We start from the raw sequence: 26183 nt of genomic DNA, 5'->3' as shown, positions 1-26183 counted from the left end.
TTTTAGAACAACGTCTGGTTTTGGTCTCACTTTCTCTCTAAAGCCATCTAAAACTTGCATGCCTTGGATTGCTGATCCTGGTCTCTTGTGGAGACTGATTTCGTTGACCACTTTTAGAAACGTACCACCAGCTACTTGGGTCTTAAACTTTGGAATTGCCTCTAAATCTCTCCACCTCTTTGCCTTACTCTTTTCCTTCCAAATGCTCCATAAAATCTAACTTTGTAATTAAGCTTTTACACATCTTTAATATCTTCTAACCCTAATGCTGAAAGTGTCAAAGAAATGAAAACTTTAGGAGAAAAATATTAATTCAAACATTTAAATTTTTTTCTAGGCATAATATTCTCTGGGGGCTATTAATAAATCAAATTGGTCACTTCCATTTCTTTTTGTATTGTACAGTGCAGGTATAGTTGTAGCCCGGAATTTGCATTCTTTACTCTGTAGCCAACAGCACATGACATTGTTCACAGTTATAACTGAACAAAAATTTCTTCTTGTTACTCTGGTAATTTGTGATCCTGATGACTGATAGTGGTGACTATAGGCCCCAAGCTTTGTCACAGGTGGGAACAGGACAATCACCAGTGTATTTCTTCAACCATTAAAATTGTAGAATCTTTACTGGGGCAAGTTGAATCTAAGGAAATGAAATTTAAATATTCAATGCAAATTTATGTTCATGAAGCAAAATAGAAAATGAGAAACTTCAAGAGAAAGACAAAGAAGAGGGAGTAATTTTTTTCAATCTCTAACAAAAATCTACAGTATTGAGATCAATGACAATTCCTAATTACTTCATACCTTTGACGATAGTGAAATGTGATGGTTCAGAGGTATGTGGTTTGCTGTTAAATTTTCTAACGTGACATTGAAGGGCAGATCGCTAAAAACTTGATCAAGTTCATTGATACTAAGGAATGCCTTAAAGGAGAAAAGGTCAGTAGAGGGAGAATTCTAATGCTCAAAACGTTGGCAGCTGAAGGCACAGCCATGATTAGTGGAGCAATTAAATATAGGGGTGCTCAGGAGGCCAGACTGGAGAAACACAATACCTTAATGTTGTGCAATTGGAAGAAATTAGAGCTGAAGACGATTGTTTCAAAAAAAAATCTAAGCAATTTAAATTGGGGCGTTGCTTAATGTGGAATTAATGTGGATCAACGAGCAGGGTTTGAGTAAACTGGACCAGTGAGTTGGGGCAAGAGTAGCGGAGGTTTGGATAAGTTTATAGAAGGCAGAATGAGAGGAGTCAGCCTATAAGGTGTTGGAATGGTCAAGTTTGGGGTAATGTAAGAGTTGACAAGGATTATCAGCAGCCATTAAGTCGAAATGGGTTGCGATGGGCAATGTTAATAACGTGGAAATTGTGAAATTTTGAGTGCTGTTAATATATTTATTTGTACTTGAACAATGCTTCCAACCTGCCCCTTTTCCAACAGCAGAAAAATGCCATAACTTCATAAGCTTTCATATGTTTTAATGCACGTATTTTGGTGAGATACTGTTGCAGCTTAGGTTGTAGAAAAGCTGATATAATTGGGTAACAACTTCCTGATTTCCACTTTGGATAAACTGCCATTGTTCTGACTACAGAATCAGGACCATGAACTTTTATCAGTATTTGTTGCAACAGATCAAGAGTATGTGCACATGTTAGAGTGTTCCCTATGGATGAAGTAACAGTATTGTTTGTATTGCCCATTGATATCAATGGATCATTACCACAATGTAAATAAAACAAAAACCTAAGAAATTTTACCATAATTAGTTAATTGGCGTTGCACATAATAAAGAATATGATCACTCTCTGAACTGTTTCTTAAGTTTCTCTGTTTTTCTTTCCCCATCTCTGCTATATCCTTCTATGTGTATATGTTGGTGAGGATGGGGCAAACAAATATGGAGAAAGGAGTCTATTGGAAGGTACTTAGATAAGTTACACAGCCCAATCATATTTATTTCCTCATAACCAATAATGGGGTCTCCTCTTTTGGCTTGTTTCTCTGTAGTTGTTAATCAACAGGAAGATGCAAAAATAAAAGCACTGAAAACTGGAGTTTTTAGTGTTTTCACGCCCTGCACCTGCATACGTTATTTTCACTAATATCTTGATGAAAGTAGGAGTGTGTAGTGTAAGACATGGTCACCAAATTTTTGGGTGGAAAATAATTTTACAAATTTGAAATCAATAACTTCATTATAAGCTGAAATGAATTGAAATGAACAATAAATCCATTTATTAAAGAGAAAAGCATCATAAAAAGATAGTGGGAATAATGGATTTGAACTTGTTCAGTTATTACAGTAGCTACAATATAGGATTTATAATTTATCTTAATTAGTAATGATTGTGGTGTCAGCTGACTTGCATGTATTAATGCTTACTGGCTGGATAATACTACAAATTTGTCAACAAGACTGCTGCTTTGTCTGGGATGAAATCTGGCTTTCTGCTTGATTTACAGTGCAGTTCTCTCCCTGTTGTGATTGGAATGTCTACTCTGTTCCTCAGTGTATACTTTCTCCAACAGGTTTTTGCAGGCTGCATTGAGAAGCAAATCCTCAGGTAAGAAAAAGGCAATTAAAGTTAATCATGTTAATTTTTAAAGTAAGTCCTGAATTGAGTCTTTAAATATGTTGGAGTCTCCATATTCCTAATGACTACTTACAGTTATGAAAATTTGGTAGCCAACCTTATGGGCCTGGTATGAGATCTAATTTCTCTAAAAAGTGGAATTTAATTGTGAAGTTTGTTTTGTGCAACTGCTCTAACAAGGTCTATCTGATCTATGAAGTTTGACAATTATCCTGTCAGTATGTGAAGAAACTTTAAACTGCATGTCATGCTTGGATGCCTTGGGTACAGTTTAGGATATTGAACTCTGGAGCCGTTGGAATGCAGAATAAGTTTCCTTAGTTTTGTGTCTCCGATCTAATAGTTGTGTAATTCTGAGTCAAACTTCTTCAAATTCATTTTGGCACTATCCCAATTGCTTCTCTTAATTTTCTTCTTCCATGGTCATAAACTGGGCATTATGATTTGTGAGAGATTTTTCACCTGATGAAAATATTTTTATAGCATACTATCTCCAGAAATGTGCTTTTAAATATTTTGATGTCTGTAGATTTACAGCCATTTCTACAATGTATTCTAGAATCTGTATTGTTTTGAAAATTATTTTGGAAGGTTTGATTAACTCAGCAGTTAATCATTCATCACTAGGTTTGCAATAGTACTATGCTCAGCTACACGTACAGAACAAATGATATATGAGCATCTTTTCCATCACAAAGCAATTAAAATGTCTTATATACAGTTGTGTAAATGTAAAAATGAAGCATAAAAGAATTTAGCAAATTGATTAGAGAAATAAAACGCAGCAAATTAATACACAAAGACCATAATGGACCAATTATACTATAGGGGCCAGAAGCTTCAATATTAACTTGACTCTTGGAGTGGGCATTTAACTTATCTTTAACTCTTTATCCCTTCTGTATCAAGTGTGGTTGCTTTTTAATTTACAACTAATTATACAAGGACAGGGAAACCTGTAATAGCTAAACATTATGAGTCCAATTGGCAGAACTCAGAATGAACTGAAGTTTTTTTTACCCATCTAAGGCAGAGACAATGGCACCACTGAAATTCTTTCTCACATTCATGAATTATCTTGCAAATAGAGTCATGGATCACCAATAGGAAATATTTAAGCAGGAGATGGAATAGTGCAAGTAGGACACATGCTTTGAGAAAATACTTGGGAAGTTGAAATCTCATTTGTGCATCAGAAGATTAGATCAAACTTAAATGCTGGGATGATTTAGGAGCAAAGTTAGCATAAATATAAAGAACTTTAGAAAGCTATAATTTTTTTAAAAAGCATCAGAATTGTGTGAATGGAAAGGACAATAAGATGCTTCATATTGAGACACGAGTTGTAAGAGTTTAGTCAAGAAACAGAAGCAAAATTTTAATGCTGAAGCAAAGACAGAAACATTAAGTATTTTGGCTCAATTTTCATTATGAGTTGGATATTTACATCATGAAATTGCCAGACATGTATATAGAGAAAAGTCATTGGTAGTAATTAACTAAAGGTAAATATTATTAAATAAATTATTATTCATAGACCCAACTGAAAACCCTGAAGCTACAAAGCAAATACCAATTTAGAGGAATAGTAATTAGTAATATAATACTGTACTCTTTAATGAGAGGAGATATGCTGATATATTTAGGCCTGTATCAATCTTAACTATTCTACAATTAAATTACATGGAAAAATTTGCTGCTCAAGTCTAGTCAACAGATTGCTCAAAAGCAAGTTGAGCTTGACCAAACATATAGTTTTAAAGAAACATGAGAGGATAAATAAAAGAAATGTAATGACCGTTGCATGTAGAGTTTCATAATACATTTGCAAAAGTGATGCATGAAAGAGGGGGGGAAAAATTGGAACATTCTGGTGGCATTAAGGGAAATATGACCACTTAGAAAGAGAGGACTTGAGGGCAAGAAGCAAATGGGGATTAAAAGCAGCTGGAAAGATGTGGTGAATGACTATTATAATGATGCAATTATATAAAGAAAAGATCTGGACATGACCTAAATGGCTGACGAGAACAATTTCAGTATGATAAAATCATCGACCTACAAAAGAGTAACAGATGAATATAGAGAGATGGAGAGTAAGATGAAGAAAAGCAGATGTATTTTCTGTTGTATAAACATTAGAGGTCATTAAGGATAATTGCCGATGTATGTTTACACATGTTGAACTTGTGAAGTATTTTAGGTTGGGCTACAGTGACGTAAGCCCAATGATCCAGTTCCATGGTATATAAATTCTGTTTGAACTCACTTCTAGATGAATTGTATGTACATTGACATATATTGTGTTATTAACAAACTATGAACAACCAGACAAATGCATTTAATTTGTGTTGAATTTATTCAAATTCACAAATTTTGCAGCATAAAATACCATTTGTTTTCACTGCACTCACTTCTGTCAGTGAATTTAAATACTAATTTTTAGATTACCGAGAAATGTTTTATTTGATTTGAGTAACCATGAACAGTCATATAAACATATAACATAATTTGCATTTGGCCAGGAAGGAATGCCAGGGAGACCTCATCATTAGAGTTATTTAAGGTGGAGATGGATAAATTTTGGATAGATTACGGAATTGACGGTTATGGAAATTGGCACAGAAGAGGAGTTGAGGCTGGCATAGATCAGCCATGATCATATTGAATGGTGCGGGAGGCTTGAGCCTGGTGGCCTACTTTTGCTCCTATTGTCTTATGTTCTTGTGGACAGTACATGGTTGGAGTTGTGATTTGGTTGTGCTGTTTGGAAATGACAATGTCAACATTGCTAAATCTAATAACCATGCAAAAATTCTGAAACGGTGGGCAAGGATTTGAGAGAAAGACGTGAATTTTGTGGCTCCTTCTGGTCAATGAGGTTTAGATACTGAGAGTTATTTTGGATGACTTTGCAGCACTTTTATACCATTTAAGAAATGGATAGTATACAGCCAATCAGAAGCATATGCAAATGATTGTGTGGGGAGGGCAAAGTGATTTCAGCATTTGAGCAATTAATGGTATTGCATCTTAAATTCTAAAGAAATTAGTTGTAAAAATATATAATAACTGATATTAAGAAATTTTGTGGAAGGAAAGGTAAATATAAAATCTTTGAACCATTCTGTAGAGTGATCTAATACAGATATTAGACTGGTTTTCTTGTTTAAAGGTGTAACAGTTTTAGCTTGTGCCATAAGGTGTACTGCTTCAGTGAGTTAAATGTATTTAAAATGTGACCCTTTTGTCAACACCTGAAGCTGTATTGTAGATTTTTGACATTCATTAAACAAAAGTATGACCACTTCATTTTATTTATTAGCATATTGTTTTAAATAAAATCATAAATGAATTGGAGTTGAACAATTGCATCTCTTAAAAGCATATAATTTCTACTACAGATGTGTTGCATTTCTCAATGTTTAGGAGGCATACCAGATCACTGTACCTATGGTTTCAGTTGACTTAACTATTGGAATTTTCCATTTATACAGAGGTTTTTCATCTTGGGATGATATTGAATATTTTTCCCACCATCCCTAAGTTAATACTTCCATTTTTGGTTCTCCATATAAGAATTTTCTTTGTATATCCATCCACTGTATTTCGCTCTTGCACCTGATATGTTCCTTTGTGATGGTACCCTCAATACCATTCCACTTTACTCATCAGCTATGTGTCTTGGTGTCAATCCTCTGTGATACTTCAGAGGATGTGGCATGTGATTGCATATCACCGATGGATGCAGTTGTCTGTGTGCAAATGGGAAGGGCTCAGTTGGTGAAAGTGCATTTATCAAGGAGGATAATGTTTATCTGTAAATCCCATTAGCATAATGTTACATGGTTTTTCAAATGTCTTGTGTTCAGAATCCAGCATTCTAATATTTCTATTTCATGTAAATGTATTTATCTTGAAGATCTTATTATAAGTATTTTTTTGAGATAACACACTTGCCCACTCTGCTAGTTCAATATTTATACTGAACGTACCATTTATGACATAGTTATTTTCTAGTTATGAGTCCGTGCAGTTCCATACACTTCATCAGATGGTGGTGGGGGAGAATATGGAAAGAGTACATAACAAAATGGTACAGAAGTTAGCGCTGTTGTCTCAAAACTCCACAGACCCTGGTTTGATGTGGTGTTTGCACAAATGGCAGAAAAGTCAAAGGTGTGTGGCATGTGTGTGTGAGAGAGAGACAGACAGACAGACAATGTTATAGGCCTACTGTGAATTGAGGAAAGGGGGTTATGGGACTGATGAGCTTATTCTGCTGGGGCTGGCGGGGGTCCAATGAACCCAATGCCCTCCTATGTTGCAGTAACTAAATATAACAGTATCTCAAGCAGAGCGGTTGTTTATACCCGCAGTATAATCACTGGAAAGTCTGTCAGCATCTGACTTGGTGTTTTAGTTGAAGAATTGCTTTAACAGCAGTCTCATCCATCATCTTGGCTGGCTGCATACGATCCCATGACTCTGACTTGGTTCCTGACGCTTTGAAATAAGAACAGAGGACTTGTGAACTATTCAGCATTGATTGGCGGCTTCTCTTGGTCCTTTTTGTGGGAATTTGCCAAATTGGCTATTGCATTTCTCTAAAATTGCTCTGGTGCATACACAAGAAATTCTTCATTATTTGTGACATGCTTTGAAGCATCCAGAAGTAGGAAGTACTGTATTAGTTCCAGTTAATTCTTGCAAGTATCCTCGTGCTTTTTCATTTGTAAATACATGTATAAGATTAGTAAATGGGGTACCTTCTATTGTGACTGGTATGATTTGGTTTAATCTCATGTTGAGGTTTCAGCTTTTCTTTTACCTGAATACACTGTCTATTCAGGTGACTGCAATCCAGCTCATACTGAAATTGCAGGATTTGTGAGTTTGATGCCCATTTGACTTGACTTAGTCCATGAAGTAAGGTGAAGGTAGGTTGGAAGTTTCAAGTGGGTAATAGGGCTAAGATAATGAGTTGTATCCTTGATGGGAAATATCCTTGCATCTGGTGCCTGGTGTGTACTACTTTATTTTTAGTGATGGACTTGTTTGTAACAAACCTTTGTCATTGCCATCGTGAATTACCAAGGGAAAGCTATAAGACTAAATGTCTGGAAAGATCTTAAGCTTTCTGTAGCAATTTGAAGAGAATCCTGATTGAAAGCATCGTTGAAGACAGCCATAATATAGTTTATTCCTCCAAGTTAGGATTGGCACAAGAGTAATACATCCATTCATTTGAAGTAAAAATTAAGTTTATACTTTTTGCATTGATTTAGTTCAGTTGAATAACTTTAATTTTGTTTTTTTTAAATTTCTATTTCTAATTGTTTGTGAATGTCTCTAAATGTTAGAGGCATTCAGTAATGTCCAGAACTTTTACAGATTTGATAGCTGGTTAATTGTTGTGAATTAGCATGTGATTAGTGTTTCCTCAGCTGTTTTGTGATGGGGCTTGATGTCCTCGGTCTTTGTTTATAGCAACCCCTCTCATCCCAGGATTGAATCAAAAACCACCTTTGCACTGCCTTCAATGCAAGTATTTCCTCCTTTAGATTAGGAGCCCAAAATTCTGAAATACTGTAGCCAAAATTCTGTGAAGTGCTGTAGCCAGTCCTGCACGTGCGTATCAAATGTCACTCATTCTGTGGTCCAATTCCCTTGCAGTAAAGGCCAAAATCCCATTTACTTTAATAATTTTATGCTGTATTTATATACTAACTTTGTAGTTCATGTATGATGGTTCTTTAAACGCCATTTAGTAGATGCTGTTTTTCAGAGAAAAAAAAAATCTATTCTTCTTACTGTGGAGTTTAACCTTAGTTATTCCCCAATAATATTTAATCTGCTGCATAGCCCACTCCTAACCTGTATACTTAATGGCAACCTCTTTGCACCATCCTGACAGTTTACTTGCCCACCAACCAAACTTAGAAGATGTTCTAATGAAAGGTCATTGACCTGAAACATTAAACTGCATTCCTCTCTTTACTGATGCTGGTGCTTGACATTCTGAGTATTTCCAGTGTTTTCTGTGTACATTTCTTATCAGATTTCCAACATCTGCAGTCTTTTGATTTTCAGCATCTGATATGTCATTCTTTATGAAAAGGACACAATATTGATCCTTTAACATGTTTCTGCCTTTTTAAAAAATATATACTGATTTCAATGGGCCAGATTTTCTCTAACATCATCTTGGAGGTCTGTTTTCCATTTAATATTTCAGTGTTGATTTCTGTTTACTAACCTTGGCCTTTAACCAGTACACGTTTTATTGTGTGCCATAGCTGTACTATTATCAGTGTTGTTACTTCACTTTGCTTTCTTTGTAAAACAATCCTTGTGTTTTTTTTTATATATCTAGAAGCATAGCATAGAAGAGCATGGAAGTTAGACCAAACTTTATCAAATTTATGGTTAGATCACCAGTGCATTTTGTTAAATTCTGAACAAAAGGATGTCAAGGCCTTGAAAAGGATGCAAAGGTGATTTGCTAGAAGGCTATCAAATATGAGGGGTTGCAGTTCCTTATAGAGACCTGAGAGGAGACATCGTTGGAGCAGAAATTACCAATCAAACATTTAATGGACCCTCAAAATTAGTGTTATGATAATTATTAGAGCAATCTCATAGATGGGAAGTATCAGTAACTGAAGGAAGCAGATTTAAAAATGGTTAGCAGGAGATTTTTTTTAAGCACAGCAAATTGTCACGATTGGGAAGATACTTCCTCAAAGAGTGGTAGTAGCCGATTCAGTAATCATTTTCAAAAGTAAACTAGACTTGATAGCTTTTCATTTGAAGTACTAACCATGTGGAAAGACGGGCCACGTCCAACTGATTTTGTTGCTCGCTTAAAGAGCAAACTACAGACAGTTAGTTGCAATTTGATTCTAAAATTCTTAAATTTGTTTCATACGATTATTTTGAAATTGTTTATTTATTGCTGATGAAATTCAAGCTTTTGGCTGCATGCTATCAAAGTACGCAAACACTACAGAGTAAAATTGTTGCTCTGTTCCACAAAGTGCTTTCTTTATGCAACAGTTGAAGTTATGGTTTCCTTAATTTTGTTTTTCTCTTTGGCTGCCAGAACTAGACACCATCAACCATAGTGGTTTCCAGTAATACTATTTTTCAGCTTAATGTTGTTTTCCTGACTTTTAAATAGGGATTGTTGTGTAGCTTTATTCTTAATAATTTTTCATCTATATTCTTTCCCATGATACTTCCCAAAAAAAGCTGTTGAGTTAGGACCCATGCTGTATATCGTCTCCTAATAAACTCACCTGGTTGACGCAAATAATTGAGTAGAATGTCACATCAAGTGTTTATGTCACTTCTCAGTTAACTGTTCATCATTCTTGTGTATAAGTTTTTTAAAAAGATTGTGGTGAATGTTAGCTTTTGCTTACAAAAGCAGAATTCTGCAACATTTTTTTAAAAAAGCACACTTAATAGCTGCTTTGTATTCAATCTGTTTTTACTGAGAAATTGGGAATTTAATTATATAAGAAGCAGTAGGATTTTGACTATTATTATACCTCATCCAATTTCCTGTCCAAACTCGTTCAAAAATCTTTCAATTCTGAACATAACCAAAAAGTGAGCATCCATAAGCCTGAGATGGAAAGATTTTTGGATACAAATTATGTGCAATCTCATCAGGACTTAATTACTGATATCCTCAAGCCCCTTTACATTCAGTGCCAACATACCACTTGCCTTTCTGATTGCGTGTTACAACTTGTTCCCTAATATAAGCTGCTATGAGTAAATTGTTTAAACTTGGGTAAATAATAAAACAGTTACCGAGGTGTATGGGGATTAAAATCCTTCAGGCCTACAGCCTCAGTATTGATAAATAATTTATTCCCTTTATTGTACTGATGCAGCAAAAAATCTCAGCTGTTAAACTCCATGTGTAACAATAATGATATTGAGAAAGTCCCGCACTGGAGATTGGTCAATAAGATTAGAACACATGTAATTGGACATAATGCAGTGATGTGGATTGAGAATTGATTATTGGACAGAAATCAAAGAGTAGGAATAAAGTGAACCTTATCTGGTTAGTAGTCCATCCCCAAGTTACCGAGCGCCAATATATAGGTGTAGCCAGCGATTAGGAAGGCAAATGGTATGTTGATCTTTATTATTAGAAAATTTGAAAACTAGACTTTAGTCTTATGCGGCCTTGGTGAGGCAGCACCTGGAGCATTGTGTGCAGTTTTGGTTTTCTTATCGAAGAGATGATGCATTTGCCAATAGAGTCAAGGTTCGCCTGCCTCGTTCTAGGGATGGTGGTTTTGTCATATGGGAATGGAATGCGAGGAGATCACTCCAAAACTTTTCCAAAAAAAAACTGGCTAGATGCAGGGAGGATTTTTCCCCAGGCTGAGGAATCAAGGATGAGGAAGCATAGATTCAAAATAAATTGCATACTGTTTAGGACTGAGACGAGGAGAAATGTCTTCACCCAGAGGGTGGAATTCTTTGGAATTCTTAACCTGGAAGAATTGTGTTCATTAAAAGTAGAGATTAATAGATTTCTGGTTATTGAGAAATATGGAAATAATGCAAGAAAATGGAGCTGAGGTAGTAGATTAGCCATGCTAACGAACAGGGTCATGTGGCCAGATGGCTTACTCCCACTCTTAGTTCTTGTGTTCTTATTGACAAGTAAATTAATTAGAATTTCAAATATTGATTGAAGTTGTTGGAATTTTGAAACTGGTTTGAGATAAACTTCCTAAAGAGGGCAAATAATTAGATGCAAGACTACTGACTGTGTTCTGTTTTCATTACATTAGGATTTCAGGAGAAAGTAATTGTATTCCTATTGCAATATGATTTCAGGACTTGTATCAGTACATTTTGCAATCCATATTTTTTGAACTGATATCTTCTCCATTTTGGGGTAATCTGCAATAAACATTTAAATAAAAGATCTTTTCTTGCACTATGGAATACTAAGAATTTTAAATTCAGAGGTTATTTTTATGAAAGCTAATATCAGTGATTAGGCAGAGTGACAGATTATTGCAAAGTTCCAAATTTATTTTTTAGCCTGGAAAATGGAAATTAATATTGTACGGACTCCTAATGTCATACGGTTAGTGATTCTGAAAGAAATGGACATATGTGTGACTATTAAGTAAGGGTTAGATGTGTTGTTCCATATTGTCAGTTTTTTTTCAGATGCTTGAGTATCCCAGGCTCATAAATGAAGACCATTGTGAGATACCAGTGAGTGCCTGCCACCAGAAAATGCATTAGGGAGGAAAAACCTGAAGGTGGTGGAAAAATGAGTTTGATATATTATGTGTAACATTAAATGCCTTGCTCCCCCCAAAAAAAAAATTTTTTGTCAACTTTGCTTGCAGAGAAGCAAGGTCCAGAGCGGAAGCGAGTGAAGAAGGAGGCTGGAGCCAGAAGGTCTGGATTGTTTGGGGCAGGAATAAGAGCGGGCTGTCCACTCTCAGAACGGCAACAAGTTGCTTTGCTGATGCAAATGACGGCAGAAGAATCGGCAAATAGTCCAGGTCAGCTCTAGGAGTGTTTATCAGGGTGAAAAGTGGTAATGGAAATGGAATATTTTAAGTTTTTACTGTTGTATTACTTGGTTTACCTTTGGTTTACTTTTTTCCCTACAATGTCACAATTGAGGTAATGATTATGCAATAATTTAAATTATATTCTAAAAATGTGTCTAAAATTATTAAAAGCAAATGCAGTATCAAACATTTATTTTGGACAAAATAAAATACTTCAAATGCCAAAAAATCTGAGACCAGAGAAAATACTGCAAATATTTCAGCACATTGTGCTTAGTGTTGGTAAAGAGAAGTGTTAAATTGGATTTGGGCTTAACCATTCATTAGTACTCTCATTCAAGCACAACAGCTGCAATACAGCCTGTTCAATTTCTCCTACACCATTCTTGGGAACCCAAACATGCCTTCCAAGTGAGAGGGTGATTTTCTTGTGCTATTTCCAATGAAGTATATTGTACCTGCTGAGTACGATATTTCCTCCTTTTCAACTCTTCGGGCCAGTCGGAAATTAGCTGATTCATTTGAAAACGCAAACTGCTGGAGGAACTCAGCAGGTCGAGCAGCGTCAGTGGGGGGAATACAGTTAGCTCACCACCTCCAATTCTCTGCCTAATTGCTTTACAATTCATACATTCATCCCTGTGTGTATATATATTACCAGTTTTTTTTCCCCTTGAGTGACTTGGTATACTCTGCAGCAATTTGGGTTCTGGACATAGAATAACTTCAGGTTGATCCTCTGAAATTCACGTAGCCTGGACAGTCTGATTTCTTCATGAAATTTAAGCAATCTCATGAGTTGTAGTATTTTTGTCTTTGTCGTTGTAAATATCTATCTCTGATAGAAAGATGGGTTCACTGAGTTTGCACTTTGTGATTCTGCAGTTGATTTAAATTTCTTAATGTTCTTCAACATTTATTACTTAATTAATAGTGCTATTAACTTATGTCATAAATGTTACTATCACTGCTAATATTTATCATAATAATATTTACTCATAGTAATTACTTAAGATATAGCTGCATATTGTCATGTTGTGTGCCTATTGTACCTGCGGTGATCCAGACCTTAAGGGAATTGTGCATTTAGCACCTCCTGGCAAAAAACACTTTGTCACCCTATTTGTGGGACTCTACCCAATTTCGAGGCAGAAATTACTGGAAACTGCAAGTCAGGTTCTCCACAATTTTTCTGAAGATGGGATGAAATCACAGCTTCCCTCTGATCCTTTTCTTTTGGGGACACTTGGCTCTGTTCAGAGTCAGCTCCTTTTGCTGTCTAGCATCTAGGCTGCTGTTTGAAGTAGTTTCATTAGAATTGTAGCCTATTCATCTGTTCATGAGCATCTCTTTTGGACTGTACATTGCACAAGCTATTATCCCCTAAATCGATGCAACCTGTAGCGAATATTAGCACTGTGCATTGTTGAAATTGCGGGGAATGTTTACAGTGCAGTAGTTAAGCTATATGGAGTCTGAACTTCCAGCACTGTTCAGGCCAACCTTGTTCCCACAATCCTTGTTCCTATTCTGTATGTGCCCTTGGAGTTTCCTAGCATTTACCTTTCTGTTCCTTGTTATCCCACCAACTGTACTAACATCCAGCCAAAGCTCCCTTTCAAAATTCTCAGACACCTTTTCAGCTTGGATCATAACATCCAGTCTCAGGCTACAGGATGATATTGATGAGTTGGTAAGATGGGCAGAGCAATGGTTTATGGAATTTAATCCGGAAAAGTGTGAGGTGATTCATTTTGGAAGGATAAGACATGCATGGAAAATAGTATGGGCCAAGGAAGTATTGAGGAGCACAAAGACCTTGGTATACAAGTCCAAATTTACCTGAAGGTGGCAGCACAGGTAGATATGGTAGTTATGAAATAAAATAGGATGTGTTCCTTCATTAGCAGAGGTATAGAAGGGCAGGATGGTACAACTTTATAACGCATTGGTTAGGCCACATCCAGAGTACTGTGTGCAATTCTGACTTCTAAAGACGTGATTTAACTGGAGAGGGTGCAGAAGGGATTCCCCAGTACATTGCCTGGGATGGAACATTATTTTAACATTAGTAGAAACTGGATAGGCTGGGTGTGTTTTCCTTGGAGTAGAGGAGATGAGGGAGGACTGATTTAAGGTGGACAAGTTGTGAGGGGCGTGAATAGAGTAGACTGTAAGAAACTTTTCCCCATTGCAGAGGTATCTAAATCTGGAGGGCTTTGGTTCAAGGTAAGGGCTAGGAAGTTTAGAGGGGATCTGAGGAGTTTTTTCATTCAGAGAGTGGTTAGAATCTGGAATGTACTGCCTGAAAGGGTGGTGGAGCCAGGTACTCTCACAGAATTTAAGGAATATCTGGATGAGTACTTGAACCATCAAGGCAAAGAAGCCTACAGACCAAGTGCTGGAAAATAGCACTTGTACAGATGGGTATCGCGTGGATGTGGTGAGCTGGAGGGCAAGTATGTCTCCATAACTCTAAGTATTTACTAGAAGTGCTGGAAATACACAGGTCATGCGGCATCTTTGGTGAAAGTGTTTCATTCAGGTCGTTGACTGTTGCTCAGAGATGTTGCGTGCTCTGCTCAATATTTCCAGCAGCTGCAGCTTTTTACTTTTGTATCATTTGTATGTTGTTGATGTGATACAAAGTCCAGTGTTCAAGTTATCCAAAGGAGTAAGGTTGAATGGTGGTGTAAGCTATGTAAATGGAAGCATCAGGTATTGATGGAGCAAGTGAAATTGGGCAAATATCTGGACATCCACTCTGAACTTAAAAGGGATAGAAAATGATGAGAGGCTCGAATCAGTGGATGTCCAAAGATGGTTGCAGGTTCATGTATGTCATTAGTGTCATAGATGGATACAAAAAATTAAATAAAAATACTAATGGAATCCTCAACTTTATATCTGGAGATTAGAGCATAAGGAAAAAATACTTGTACATGTACCGGATGCTGGAGTTTGCTACTGTTCCTCAAATAGCCACAGATACTAATGGGGAAAATGTGGATATATGAAACTGGATTGTAAGTTTGCCATGATTTCTTTGAATTGATTGGATTCAAGGATCTAATAGTATAATCCTGATTCTGTGTCCTTTCCATCATGTTATTCATTTAAAACTGATTGTCTATAATATTTAATAGTTATGGTTGAGATGTTGATGGTATATCTCCACAGAGATGCAGCCTGATTTGCTAAGTGCTTCCAATGTTTTCTGATAGAATCTTTAAAATCTAATTAGGAGGCCAATATGTGTCTCAGTGGCCTTCCTGATGGTATCAGAGTGTGTCATTGTTTTAAAAAATTATTTACTTCAGTTTTAATAAATTTTAGAAATCACTGAATGTTAGAGACATTTAAAAACTACTGAAGGCATTGGCAACTTCCACATGTAACAAAGCCCCATCCCTAGATATTTTGGCTATCGTGGTCTGTCATGGGCAATAACCTGTGTGATCGTGCCCAACTTGCTTTTCTGTTTCTCATGGACCTCTTCTGCCTTTTGATGTCATAGGTTATCAGGTTCATAGAACCATAGAACAATACAGCACAATACAGGCCCTTCGGCCCACCATCTTGTGCCAACCTTCAAACCACGCTTAAGACTACCTAACCCCTTCCTCCCACATATCCCTCTATTTTAAATTCCTCCATATGCTTATCTAACAATCTCTTGAACTTGACCAATGTATCAGCCTCCATCACCACCCCAGGCAGTGCTTTCCATGCAGCAACCACTCTCTGGGTGAAAAACCTCCCTCTGACATCTCCTTTGAACTTCCCACCCATTACCTTAAAGCCATGCCCTCTTGTATTGAGCATTGGTGCCCTGGGAAAGAGGCGCTGGCTGTCCACTCTATCTATTCCTCTTAATGTTTTGTATACCTCTATCACGTCTCCCCTAATCCTCCTCCTCTTCAATGAGTAAAGCTCTAGCTCCTTTAGTCTATCCTCATAATCCATACTCTCTAATCCAGGCAGCATCCTGGTAAATCTCCTCTGCACCCTTTCCAACACCTCCACATCCTTCCTAGAATGAGGTGACCAGAATTGGACACAGTACTCTAAGTGTGGTCTAACCAGAGTTTCGTAGAGCTGCATCATTACTTCGTGGCTCTTAAACTCGATCCTACGACTTATGAAAGCTAACATCCCATAAGCTTTCTTAACTACCCGATCCACCTGTGAGGCAACTTTCTCTGATCCTCCACACTGCCCAGAATCCTGCCATTAACCTTGTACTCCGCCTTAGAGTTTGTCCTTCCAAAGTGTACCACCTCACACTTCTCCAGATTGAACTCTATCTGCCACTTGTCAGCCCAGCTCTGCATCCTATCAATATCCCTCTGTAAGCTTCGACAGCCCTCCACACTATCCACGACACCACTGATCTTTGTGTCGTCTGCAAACTTGCTAACCCACCTTTCCACCCCTTCATCTAAGTCATTAATAAATATCACGAAAAGTAGAGGTCCCAGAACCGATCCCTGTGGGACACCACTAGTCACAGCCCTCCAATCCAAATGCACTCCGTACACAACAACACTCTGCTTTCTACAGGTAAGCCAATTCTGAATCCACACGGCCAAGCCTCCCTGGATCCCTTGCCCTCTGACCTTCTGAAGAAGGCTACCATGTGGAACCTTGTCAGATGCCTTATTAAAATCCATGTAGACCACATCTACTGCACTACCCTCATCAATCTTCCTGGTCACCTCCTCAAAGAACCCTATCAGGCTTGTGAGGCAAGATCTTCCCTTCACAAAGCCATGCTGGCTGTCCCTAATTAGTCCATGATTCTCTAAATGCTCATAGATCCTATCTCTTAGAATCCTTTCAAACAGCTTGCCCACCTTATTCAGTCATCCGCCATTTCTTTGTTCCCCATCAGACCTCTCCAGTATCATTTTCCAGCGGTCTGATGTCCACTCTTGCCTCTCTCTTACTCTTTATATATCTGAAAAAAACTATTGGTATCCTCTTTTTATATTATTGGCTAGCTTACCTTCATATTTCATCTTTTCTCCCCTTACTACTTTTTAGTTACCTTCTGTTGGTTTTTAAAAGCTTCCCAATCCCCTAGCTTTTCACTGATTTGTACAGTATTGTATGCCCTCTCTTTTGCTTTTATGCTGTCTTTGACTTCCCTTGTCAGCCACGGTTGACAAAGGCTTATTTTCTCTCTTGTTTTTGCTCATGTCCATCAATACTTAAGTCTCTGAAATTCTTTCATCACCTCCTTCCACTTATTGTCTTCTCCAAATTCTTTCATTTGTAATCCATCCAAACCAGTGAATATCCCCTCCTCTTCACCTGTGCTTTCCTTTCCCTATTTCATTGTTATGCAATCTGTCCTCCTGTGACGGAGTGGTATACAAATGAAGATTGTTGCCATTGGGCCCCCCTCTTTATTTCTCTCATGACCTTCTACTCTTGGTATCTGATTTTTTTCAATCCTTTATATTACTCTCCAATCCTCTTAATGCATTCTTATTTCAGTTGACTTTTTCTTTCTCATTCATTCACCACATGCAATAACCGTTCTGTTGCATATTGGGTCCACAGAATGGTATTCAGGCCAAAATTGATCAGAAGCTGTTCCACAGTTGTGGGTAGTTTGCCATGTGGTACATCTATTGCTAGAAGCACTATTAATTAAGAAATAAAATCCTAATTTATTTCAAACCAATACTTGTTCATGGTATTTGGCACAAAGATAGGTCAAGTTTTTCCAACATGTATCCAATGTATTGTAATTTCATTTGGGTAAGAGCATCCTCCAGCTTTTCCATCTTCAGTTTTCCATACTCACCAATACTGATTTTGTTGCACTTGTTCAGAACTTCTGCTAATTCTAACATTGGCTGCTTTTCTTCCTCCCATTCACTCCACAGCTTGGCCAAAATAACATTGATCAAAGCCTGGAGACACACGAGATGCTGGAATCTGGAGCAATAAGTGAGCTTCTGGAGGAACTCTGTGGGTCAAGCAGCATCTGTGGAGAGAAATGGACAGTCAAAATTCCTCCAGCAGCTCATTTATTGATAAAAGCCTGCTCCTTGCATTTCAGACAATCATGAATAATCTTAACCTGAAGATTAGGCTGTGTCATGAGGTCCATAGTATGTGCTGTTTTTAAAGCATTTGCTGTCTGGATTAGTTCTTCAGATTGACACGTGTTTTATTTTCACTCATGAAGATAGTTTTGTAAATAGAGGGAGAAATCTGAACATTAGAATTGTGGCAAAATGTTTGGAGGAATGTGCAATTGATGTGACAATTGTGATAACAGAAAGAAATCTTGGCTCTTTCAGATTGTAACCCCGAAAGCAGAATGTTGTGGATACAACAAACTGTATTGTTAACAAATATACATTATCTCACAAGAGGGCCTCAGATCTTAACTTTTGGGCTGTTGCACTTTGTGTTTTCCTGGTTCTCCATTTGTGACTGAATATGCTTCTCTTACATTCTGCTATGCTGCTTTAACCAGGATTCCCTCTGAACATTTGCAGGTCCATATTAGCTGCCACATTGCACCCTAAATCCATTAATTGTGTCTCTGTTATGTTCTCAATGCCTTTTTTCTCATTTCTTTGCCTCTTTCCACTCAGTTCCTCCCAATACATTCCAGTCCTTATTCGTATTGCTCTGTCGCCTTGTATTCACATCTCTGGTTCTCTGACTTTACATAATTCACACTCACATATTCACTAGATATTTTGTCTATGTGTAATACTGTTCTCCTGTGGCTCAGTTGAATACTATCCACTTTGGCCAAGCTCCTAAATATTATCATTGATAGGTGAAATCAAATATTCACAAGGTTCAATATATTTAAACTAAAGAGATTGCAGTAACTTTCAGGTGACTGAAATGAGGAGCAATATTATTTCATTGTTATTCAAGAAATCAAAAGTTTCTAATTTTAATGCAGCCAGGGTGCATAATAAACAAAGTTATGTTGTGCACAGATCGTACCCCAAAGCACCCCTCGCAGTCGATTTTTGGACAAAAGAGAACACCAAGTTCTGCCTCCAAAACCAAAGACAAAGTAAATAAGAGAAATGAACGTGGAGAGACACGACTTCACCGAGCTGCCATTCGAGGAGATGCACGTCGCATAAAAGAACTCATAAGTGAAGGTGCAGATGTAAATGTGAAAGACTTTGCAGGTAATAAAAGTATCAAGTGAGCAGTACTTTTTGTTTAGAAAACTTACAATGAGAGAAATGTAAATGATGTAGCAACTTACAGTGGCATGCTAAAGTTTGGGCACCCCTGGTCAAAATTTCTGTTACTGTGAATAGTTAAGTGAGTAGAAGATGAACTGATCTCCAAAAGTGATAAAGTTAAAGATGAAACATTCTTTTCAACATTTTAAGCAAGATTAGTGTATTATTTTTGTTTTGTACAATTTTAGAGTGAAAAAAGGAAAGGAGCACGATGCAAAAGTTTGGGCACTCCAAGAGATTTGAGCTCTCATAACTTTTAACAAGGTCTCAGACCTTCATTAGCTTGTTAGGGCTATGGCTTGTTCACAGTCGTCATTAGGAAGGGCCAGGTGATGCAAATTTCAAAGCTTTATAAATACCCTGACTCCTCAAACCTTGTCCCAACAATCAGCCATGGGCTCCTCTAAGCAGCTGCCTGGCACTCTGAAAATTATAGCAGGAGAAGGCTATAAGAAGATAGCAAAGTGTTTTCAGGTAGCCGTTTCCTTAGTTCGTAATGTAGTTAAGAAATGGCAGTTAACAGGAATGGTGGGGGTCAAGTTGAGGTCTGGAATACCAAGAAAACTTTCCGAGAGAACTGTTCATAGGATTGCTAGAAAGGCAAATCAAAACTCCCGTTTGACTGCAAAAGACCTTCAGGAAGATTTAGCAGACTCTGGAGTGGTGGTGCACTGTTCTACTGTGCAGCGACACCTGCACAAATATGACCTTCATGGAAGAGTCATCAGAAGAAAACCTTTCCTGCGTCCTCACCACAAAATTCAGCGTCAGAAGTTTTCAAAGGAACATCTAAATAAGCCTGATGCATTTTGGAAACAAGTCCTGTGGACTGATGAAGTTAAAATAGAACTTTTTGACCGCAATGAGCAAAGATAAGTTTGGAGAAAAAAGGGTGCAGAATTTCATGAGAAGAACACCTCTCCAACTGTTAAGCACGGGGGTGGATCGATCATGCTTTGGATTTGTGTTGCAGCCAGTGGCACAGGGAACATTTCACTGGTAGAGGGAAGAATGAATTCAATCAAATACCAGCAAATTCTGGAAGCAAACATCATACTGTCTGTAAAAAAAAAAGCTGAAGCTGAAAAGAGGATGGCTTCTACAATAGGATAACGATCCTAAACACACCTCAAAATCCACAATGGACTACCTCAAGAGGCACAAGCTGAAGGTTTTGCCATGGCCCTCACAGTCCCCCAACCTAAACATCACCGAAAATCTGTGGATAGACCTCAAAAGAGCAGTACATGCAAGACGGCCCTAGAATCTCACAGAACTAGAAGCCTTTTGCAAGGAAGAATGGACGAAACTCCCCCAAACAAGAATTGAAAGACCCTTAGCTGGCTACAGAAAGCGTTTACAAGCTATGATACTTGCCAAAGGGGGTGTTACTGAGTACTGACCATGCAGGGTGCCCAAACTTTTGCTTTGGGCCCTTTTCCTTTTTTGTTATTTTGAAACTGTAAAAGATGGAAATAAAAAAGTGATCTTGCTTAAAATATTAAAGAAATGTGTCATCTTTAACTTTATGCCTTTTGGAAATCAGGTCATCTTTTACTTGCTTAGCTATTCACAGTAACAGAAATGTTGACCAGGGTGCCCAAACTTTTGCATGCCACTGTACCTTCCTTTTAACCATTCCTCTATAAGCAGTAGGAGGAGAAAATTGAGGAAGTGGAAAAATGTGTTTTTGAATCCTATATGATACTAATCTAAGAAAATGGTAGGTAACTGGTTTATTTTTAGTACTGTGCAAACAGTTTCAGCTAAAGGTTTTTGTCCTATATTTTCCCGGTTCAGACTTGTTTAAGTGGAAAAACTTTAGAAAATAACCTATGCTAAAGACATCTTTGTTGAGGACATTAAAAAATCCATTTATTTTCTTTAACACAATACTTTTGAATTTTACCCGATCTTGCATGAACCAATAACTTTTTTGGGGGAAAAAAAAGCAGTTTCCCCTCAATGATCTGCATACATTAATGTTATAAGACAAATCTGCATCCAGAGTTCTACATTTGCTAGCATCTCGTAGCATTCAGTTTCATTAAATAACCTATAGGTCAGCATTATCGCCAGTTTTCTTAAATGGAGGAAATCATCAGTGATTACATGAACAGTTTTAAAAAATGTATTAGATAATCAAAGTGCTGTAATTACACTAATCACAGTGGGCGATAATCTAGGAATTTGACTGCTGTGGTAGCATGAGGTTGCTTTTTGTTTTCTTGTTTAACTTTTCAAATTAAGTCATCCGAACTCTATCCTAACTAGTAATCTGTAACCAATCCATAACTATATGCACCTCCACCTCAGGCCAATTCACACCACAAAAGAAACCATAGTGTTGGAATTCTTCATAATTCCAAGTATATCTGCTATTCACCTTTTTGGCAACTGAATCCTTTGACATAACATCACTAGATAGATGATGGAAAGTAATGTTGGGTAAAAAGTAATGAAGACTATGGGGCAAATAAGAGTAGCAAATAACAATGAAAATGAGAATCTCAGGAGATGAAAATAACAAACACAGACAGTTATTCCACTGCCAGCAAACTTGAACCCAAATTCTAATTTATTGATAATTGCATGCTTGTTTAGAAAGGGCAGTTTTTGTAAGGATTTTTTAAAAATCTGAACACTTGAACTACTGTGACTATTTGTTAAAATAAAATATACTGACACTGAATAAACAAGTAATGTTTATCAGGATATTTAAGGGTTGTGTTGATTTATTTTCAGGTTGGACCGCTCTGCATGAAGCATGTAATAGGGGTTACTATGATGTTGCTAAGCAACTCCTTGCAGCAGGTGCTGAGGTCAATACGAAAGGCTTAGATGATGATGCACCTCTCCATGATGCAGCGAACAATGGTCACCGCAAGGTCTGTTCGGGTTGATAGTTATGTTGAAGGTTTTGTTATTTGATTTTGATAAATACATTGATTATTAACACAAGAATTCTGATTGGAACTACTAAGGAAGGTGTCATGTAGAATATCTTCATTTTTGTACTGATCGGGATTTTGTTTTTACGGTGTTTACATCTCTGCATGGCCTTTTTTTTTTGCCCCCTCATCCACACCTCCCACTAAAATACCTGCACCAATTTGCACATTTTTTATGTTCCTCTTTATGTTGTGATTTGCCAATAACATATCTCAAACTCCTCCCATTCAATGTTCTACATCATTTTTAACATAAATACCCTTTCCAGAAACCACATTGTTGGAATATGAGTAATGATATTAGCTGAGGTTCAAAGTTTGCCTCTGAGTCAGAAATTTGTGGATGCAAGTTCCTCTGACACTGCAATGACATTCTTTAATAATAAATCTACCTTGGTTACTGTGTTAAAGGAAAAAAAAATATTAAGAGTAGACTTTTGTAGGTAAAAGCTGGCTTTGTTTTTTCCATGCTTGGGATATGGGTGTCACTGGCAAGGCTGGTGTTTAATTCCAAGCCCGATGAAAAGGTGGTGGTGAACTGCTCTTGTGAACCACTGCAGTCATTACCGATTAGGTAAGAAATTCCAGGAGGGAATTTTAAAAAAAATAAGACCTCAAAGGTAGAAATCTCTTGATTACTCAAGTGCCACATGTTAGTGAGAATAGAACTAGAAAGATTGGGTTGGTTAATGTGTCGTTTAAGGCATGGTTCAGTGGGAAGGGCTTCTGACTCTTGGGACATTGGGAGTAGACCTGTTCAAGATGAATGGGTTATAACAACAGAGCTCAGATTATTGCTCTTGTGGGGAAGTTCACGTATGTGGTTGAGGAGGCTTATACTAAAATGACAGTGGCTTTGCACCATCATAAAATAGAAAAGAATAAGGAATGGAAGTGGAATAGAAAAGGAAGTAGCTCAGTATTGGATGGGAACAAACTGAGAGACTGGGGAATGCAAAAAAATGGCTTTAGAGTGTGCATATGTAAACACAAAGTTGAATAAGTTTAGTGAGGTCAGATTGATGAGGCTTGTGTTATCATGCAGTCTGGCAACTGAAACATGATTCAAGGAACAATATGACTAGACACAATATTCTAAAATACAAGGTGTTCAGGAAAGATGGGTAAGGAAAAAAGAGATGGGTTGATGGTGCTAATTAAGTAAAGAGGATGTGCTTGAGAGATGAAGTGTAGAATCTCAATGTCTATTTGGTTAACGTTGAAAAATGAGGTGGGTTATCATGCTATTGAGAAAACAGAGAAATAGAGAAGAAAATCTGCAGGGAAATCAGAAGTGTGCAGGAGCTATAGAGTGGTGATATTGGATAATTTCACTTACCTCAATATTGATTGGAACAATGTCAGGGTAAAAGGCGAAAAAGGCAGACTTTATGAAATGTGTTTGAGAATTTCCTTGATCAGTGTTTCTGACCCAGTGATGGAGGTATTGAAATAAAAATGCAGGTGCCAAAAATCTGAAATAGAAAATGCTGGAAACACTCAACAGGTGAGGCTGTGGAAAGAAATATAATTAAGGTTTGGGGTCAGAGACTCTTTGTCGGAATTAGGAAAGAGAGAAAACAAGAGTTTTCAGTTGCAGAGAAGGTGGGGAAGAGATGGGTAGAACTAAGGCAATAATTCTGATAGGGAAAGACCAAATGCATTGATGCATCAGTTAGAAGCAGATTATGCTTCTTTGTTTGTGTTGTGTTGCTAATAACAGGACTATTGGATGTGCCTGGAAGTCAGGCTATATCTATGGAGAGAGAGAAAAACTGAACCAAAATCACACATGGGTGACTGGCAGAAATGGCCAGTGCTAATAAAGAAAGAGTGGATGGTGGGAAAAAAAGAGGTGAAAGGAGGGGTGCTGCAGTTGCATGGGAAAGTGTCACAAGACATGGAGAGTAGACCAGGGAGTTGTGAAGGCAGTGAACCATTTGAAACAGCGAAGAGGGGAGGGGAACTTGAGAATGTTGGTGGAATCTTGTTGGAGCTTATGTTTGTAAAGTTGTATTATATCTCAAATAAGGTTTTTATTTCCGAAATTGCTGCATTTGTGTGTGTGTATTTTCAAGAGTTTCTTGGCTGTAAAATCAATGCAAATAGATTTTGATGTGAAGATAAATAAACTCCATGCATTGATAAGTTACATTGTTATTTACATGATTAGCATATGTTTTAAATTAACTTTGCAAAATGCATCACTGGATTGTGCCAAACCTGGTAGGCTACTCAAAATTGCCTCTTGGGATCCTTGTGTCCACACCTACAAGGACTGGGTGTGAAGGCTTTTTGATGGCATTCCTCACCTGCAACCTCAGTGGTGTGATCCGAATGGGATGCAGATGGCATCATGCAGAGCCCCACCCACAAAATAACCGATGAATTTGACAGAAGCCAAAACAGAAGGTGGTGCTTCATTCCAATGCCATCACTGACTTAAGTAGCCTTTAATTGTTTCTGACTTTCTTGGACATTTACTTCAAGGTTAATAATTTTTTAATATTTAAAAAAAATAAAGCTAATACTATGCAACATTTAAAAATCATTAAAGCAAAATAATTAAACAAAAACTCATCTCCCTCTTTGCTTTCTAAATCTGTGACCTGCTGGCCTCATTGAAATGAAATGTCTTGTATCCACCTGGGATAGGAAATGAATGGTGATATCCCCAATGTAGTTCTGGGGAGCCCATCAATGGGGTGAACTGATGACTCAGGTTGCCAGTGGTTGCACACAAGTTTAGTTCTGTCTTTAGTTTGAATGGCTGAATGTTGGCAGTTCCAAAGCCAATTTGTCTCGTATTGTCTGTTTGCTTGCACCAGGAATCCATCTGCCATTGTCATTCAACATTTTAGGTTCAATCAACTTAACACCTTTATAGCCGTTAGGTTGCATGAAAACTGAGATTTTGACTCCAGTTTGAAAAGTTGAAAATATAAACTTCATCATTACAGGTTGTATCAAAAGTACAAGTTGTATGACTCACTATACTAGAAATGTGCTCGCAGGGATTGAACGATTGGAATTAATGGGTCTTTTTCAGGCTGGAAGGATATAACTATTAGAGTGCCAGGAAGGGAGCAGAGAGCAAGATACTCAAGTTTGCCAATGACACTCAAATATTTGGGAGGGCATGAAGCCATTGAGACTACAATGGGATATAGATAGATTCAGTGAGTGTGCAAAAACTTGGCAAATGGATTGTGATGTGTGAAGTGTGAGGTCATGCACTTTGGTAAGAGGAATCAAAAAGCAGAAATGGAGAAAACTTGCCAGGGATGAAGTACAGAGAGATCTAGGTGTTCTTGTGCATGAATCACAAAATGTTTACAGATGGGTGCAGCAAGTAATTTGGAAGACACATGCTTTTGCTTTGGGGAAATGGAGAAATGTTATTACAATTGTAAAGATTATTGGTGAGGCCACACCTGGAGTACTGTGCAGTTTTTGTTCCTTTATTTAAGAAAAGATGCACTTAGCTTTGGCAGTCTGAAAGAGATTTACCAGGCTAATTCCTGGAATGAGAGCCTTGTTCTGTCATGAGTGGCAATAGAAGTTGGATTTTTATCCTTTGAAGCTTAGAAGAATCTTATTGAAGTACGTAAATCTTAAGAGCCCATGACAGGATAAATGTTAAGTTGTGAGAGAGCCTCAAGCAAGGGGACATGGTTGCAGAAAAGGGGGTGGTCATTTAAAACTGAAATGTATAGGAACTTCTCACATAGAATGGTGTATCTCTGGACTTCTCTACCTTTGGGTGGGGGGGAAGGTGGAGATTATGGAGGCTAGGTCATTGGCAATATTTAAAGAGGAAGTA

The 26183-nt window shown here is 37.5% G+C and overlaps 1 protein-coding gene across 1 annotated transcript in view; it reads left to right on the top strand.

Annotated features, from left to right (window-relative positions):
* The window catches only part of ankrd11 (ankyrin repeat domain 11), a 131564-nt gene that overhangs the window by 78510 nt on the left and 26871 nt on the right, over positions 1-26183 (top strand). The window contains exons 5-7 of the mRNA XM_052027986.1: positions 12001-12159; positions 19149-19349; positions 22155-22297. Of these exons, the coding sequence (XP_051883946.1) occupies positions 12001-12159; positions 19149-19349; positions 22155-22297 (503 nt within the window). The remainder of the gene's footprint in view (positions 1-12000; positions 12160-19148; positions 19350-22154; positions 22298-26183) is intronic.

This window comes from Pristis pectinata, chromosome 13 (genome assembly GCF_009764475.1).
Source record: "Pristis pectinata isolate sPriPec2 chromosome 13, sPriPec2.1.pri, whole genome shotgun sequence".
Classification (NCBI taxonomy): domain Eukaryota; kingdom Metazoa; phylum Chordata; class Chondrichthyes; order Rhinopristiformes; family Pristidae; genus Pristis; species Pristis pectinata.
Note: the sequence above shows the minus strand (reverse complement) of the source record. Positions and strands in the feature narration are given on the sequence as shown.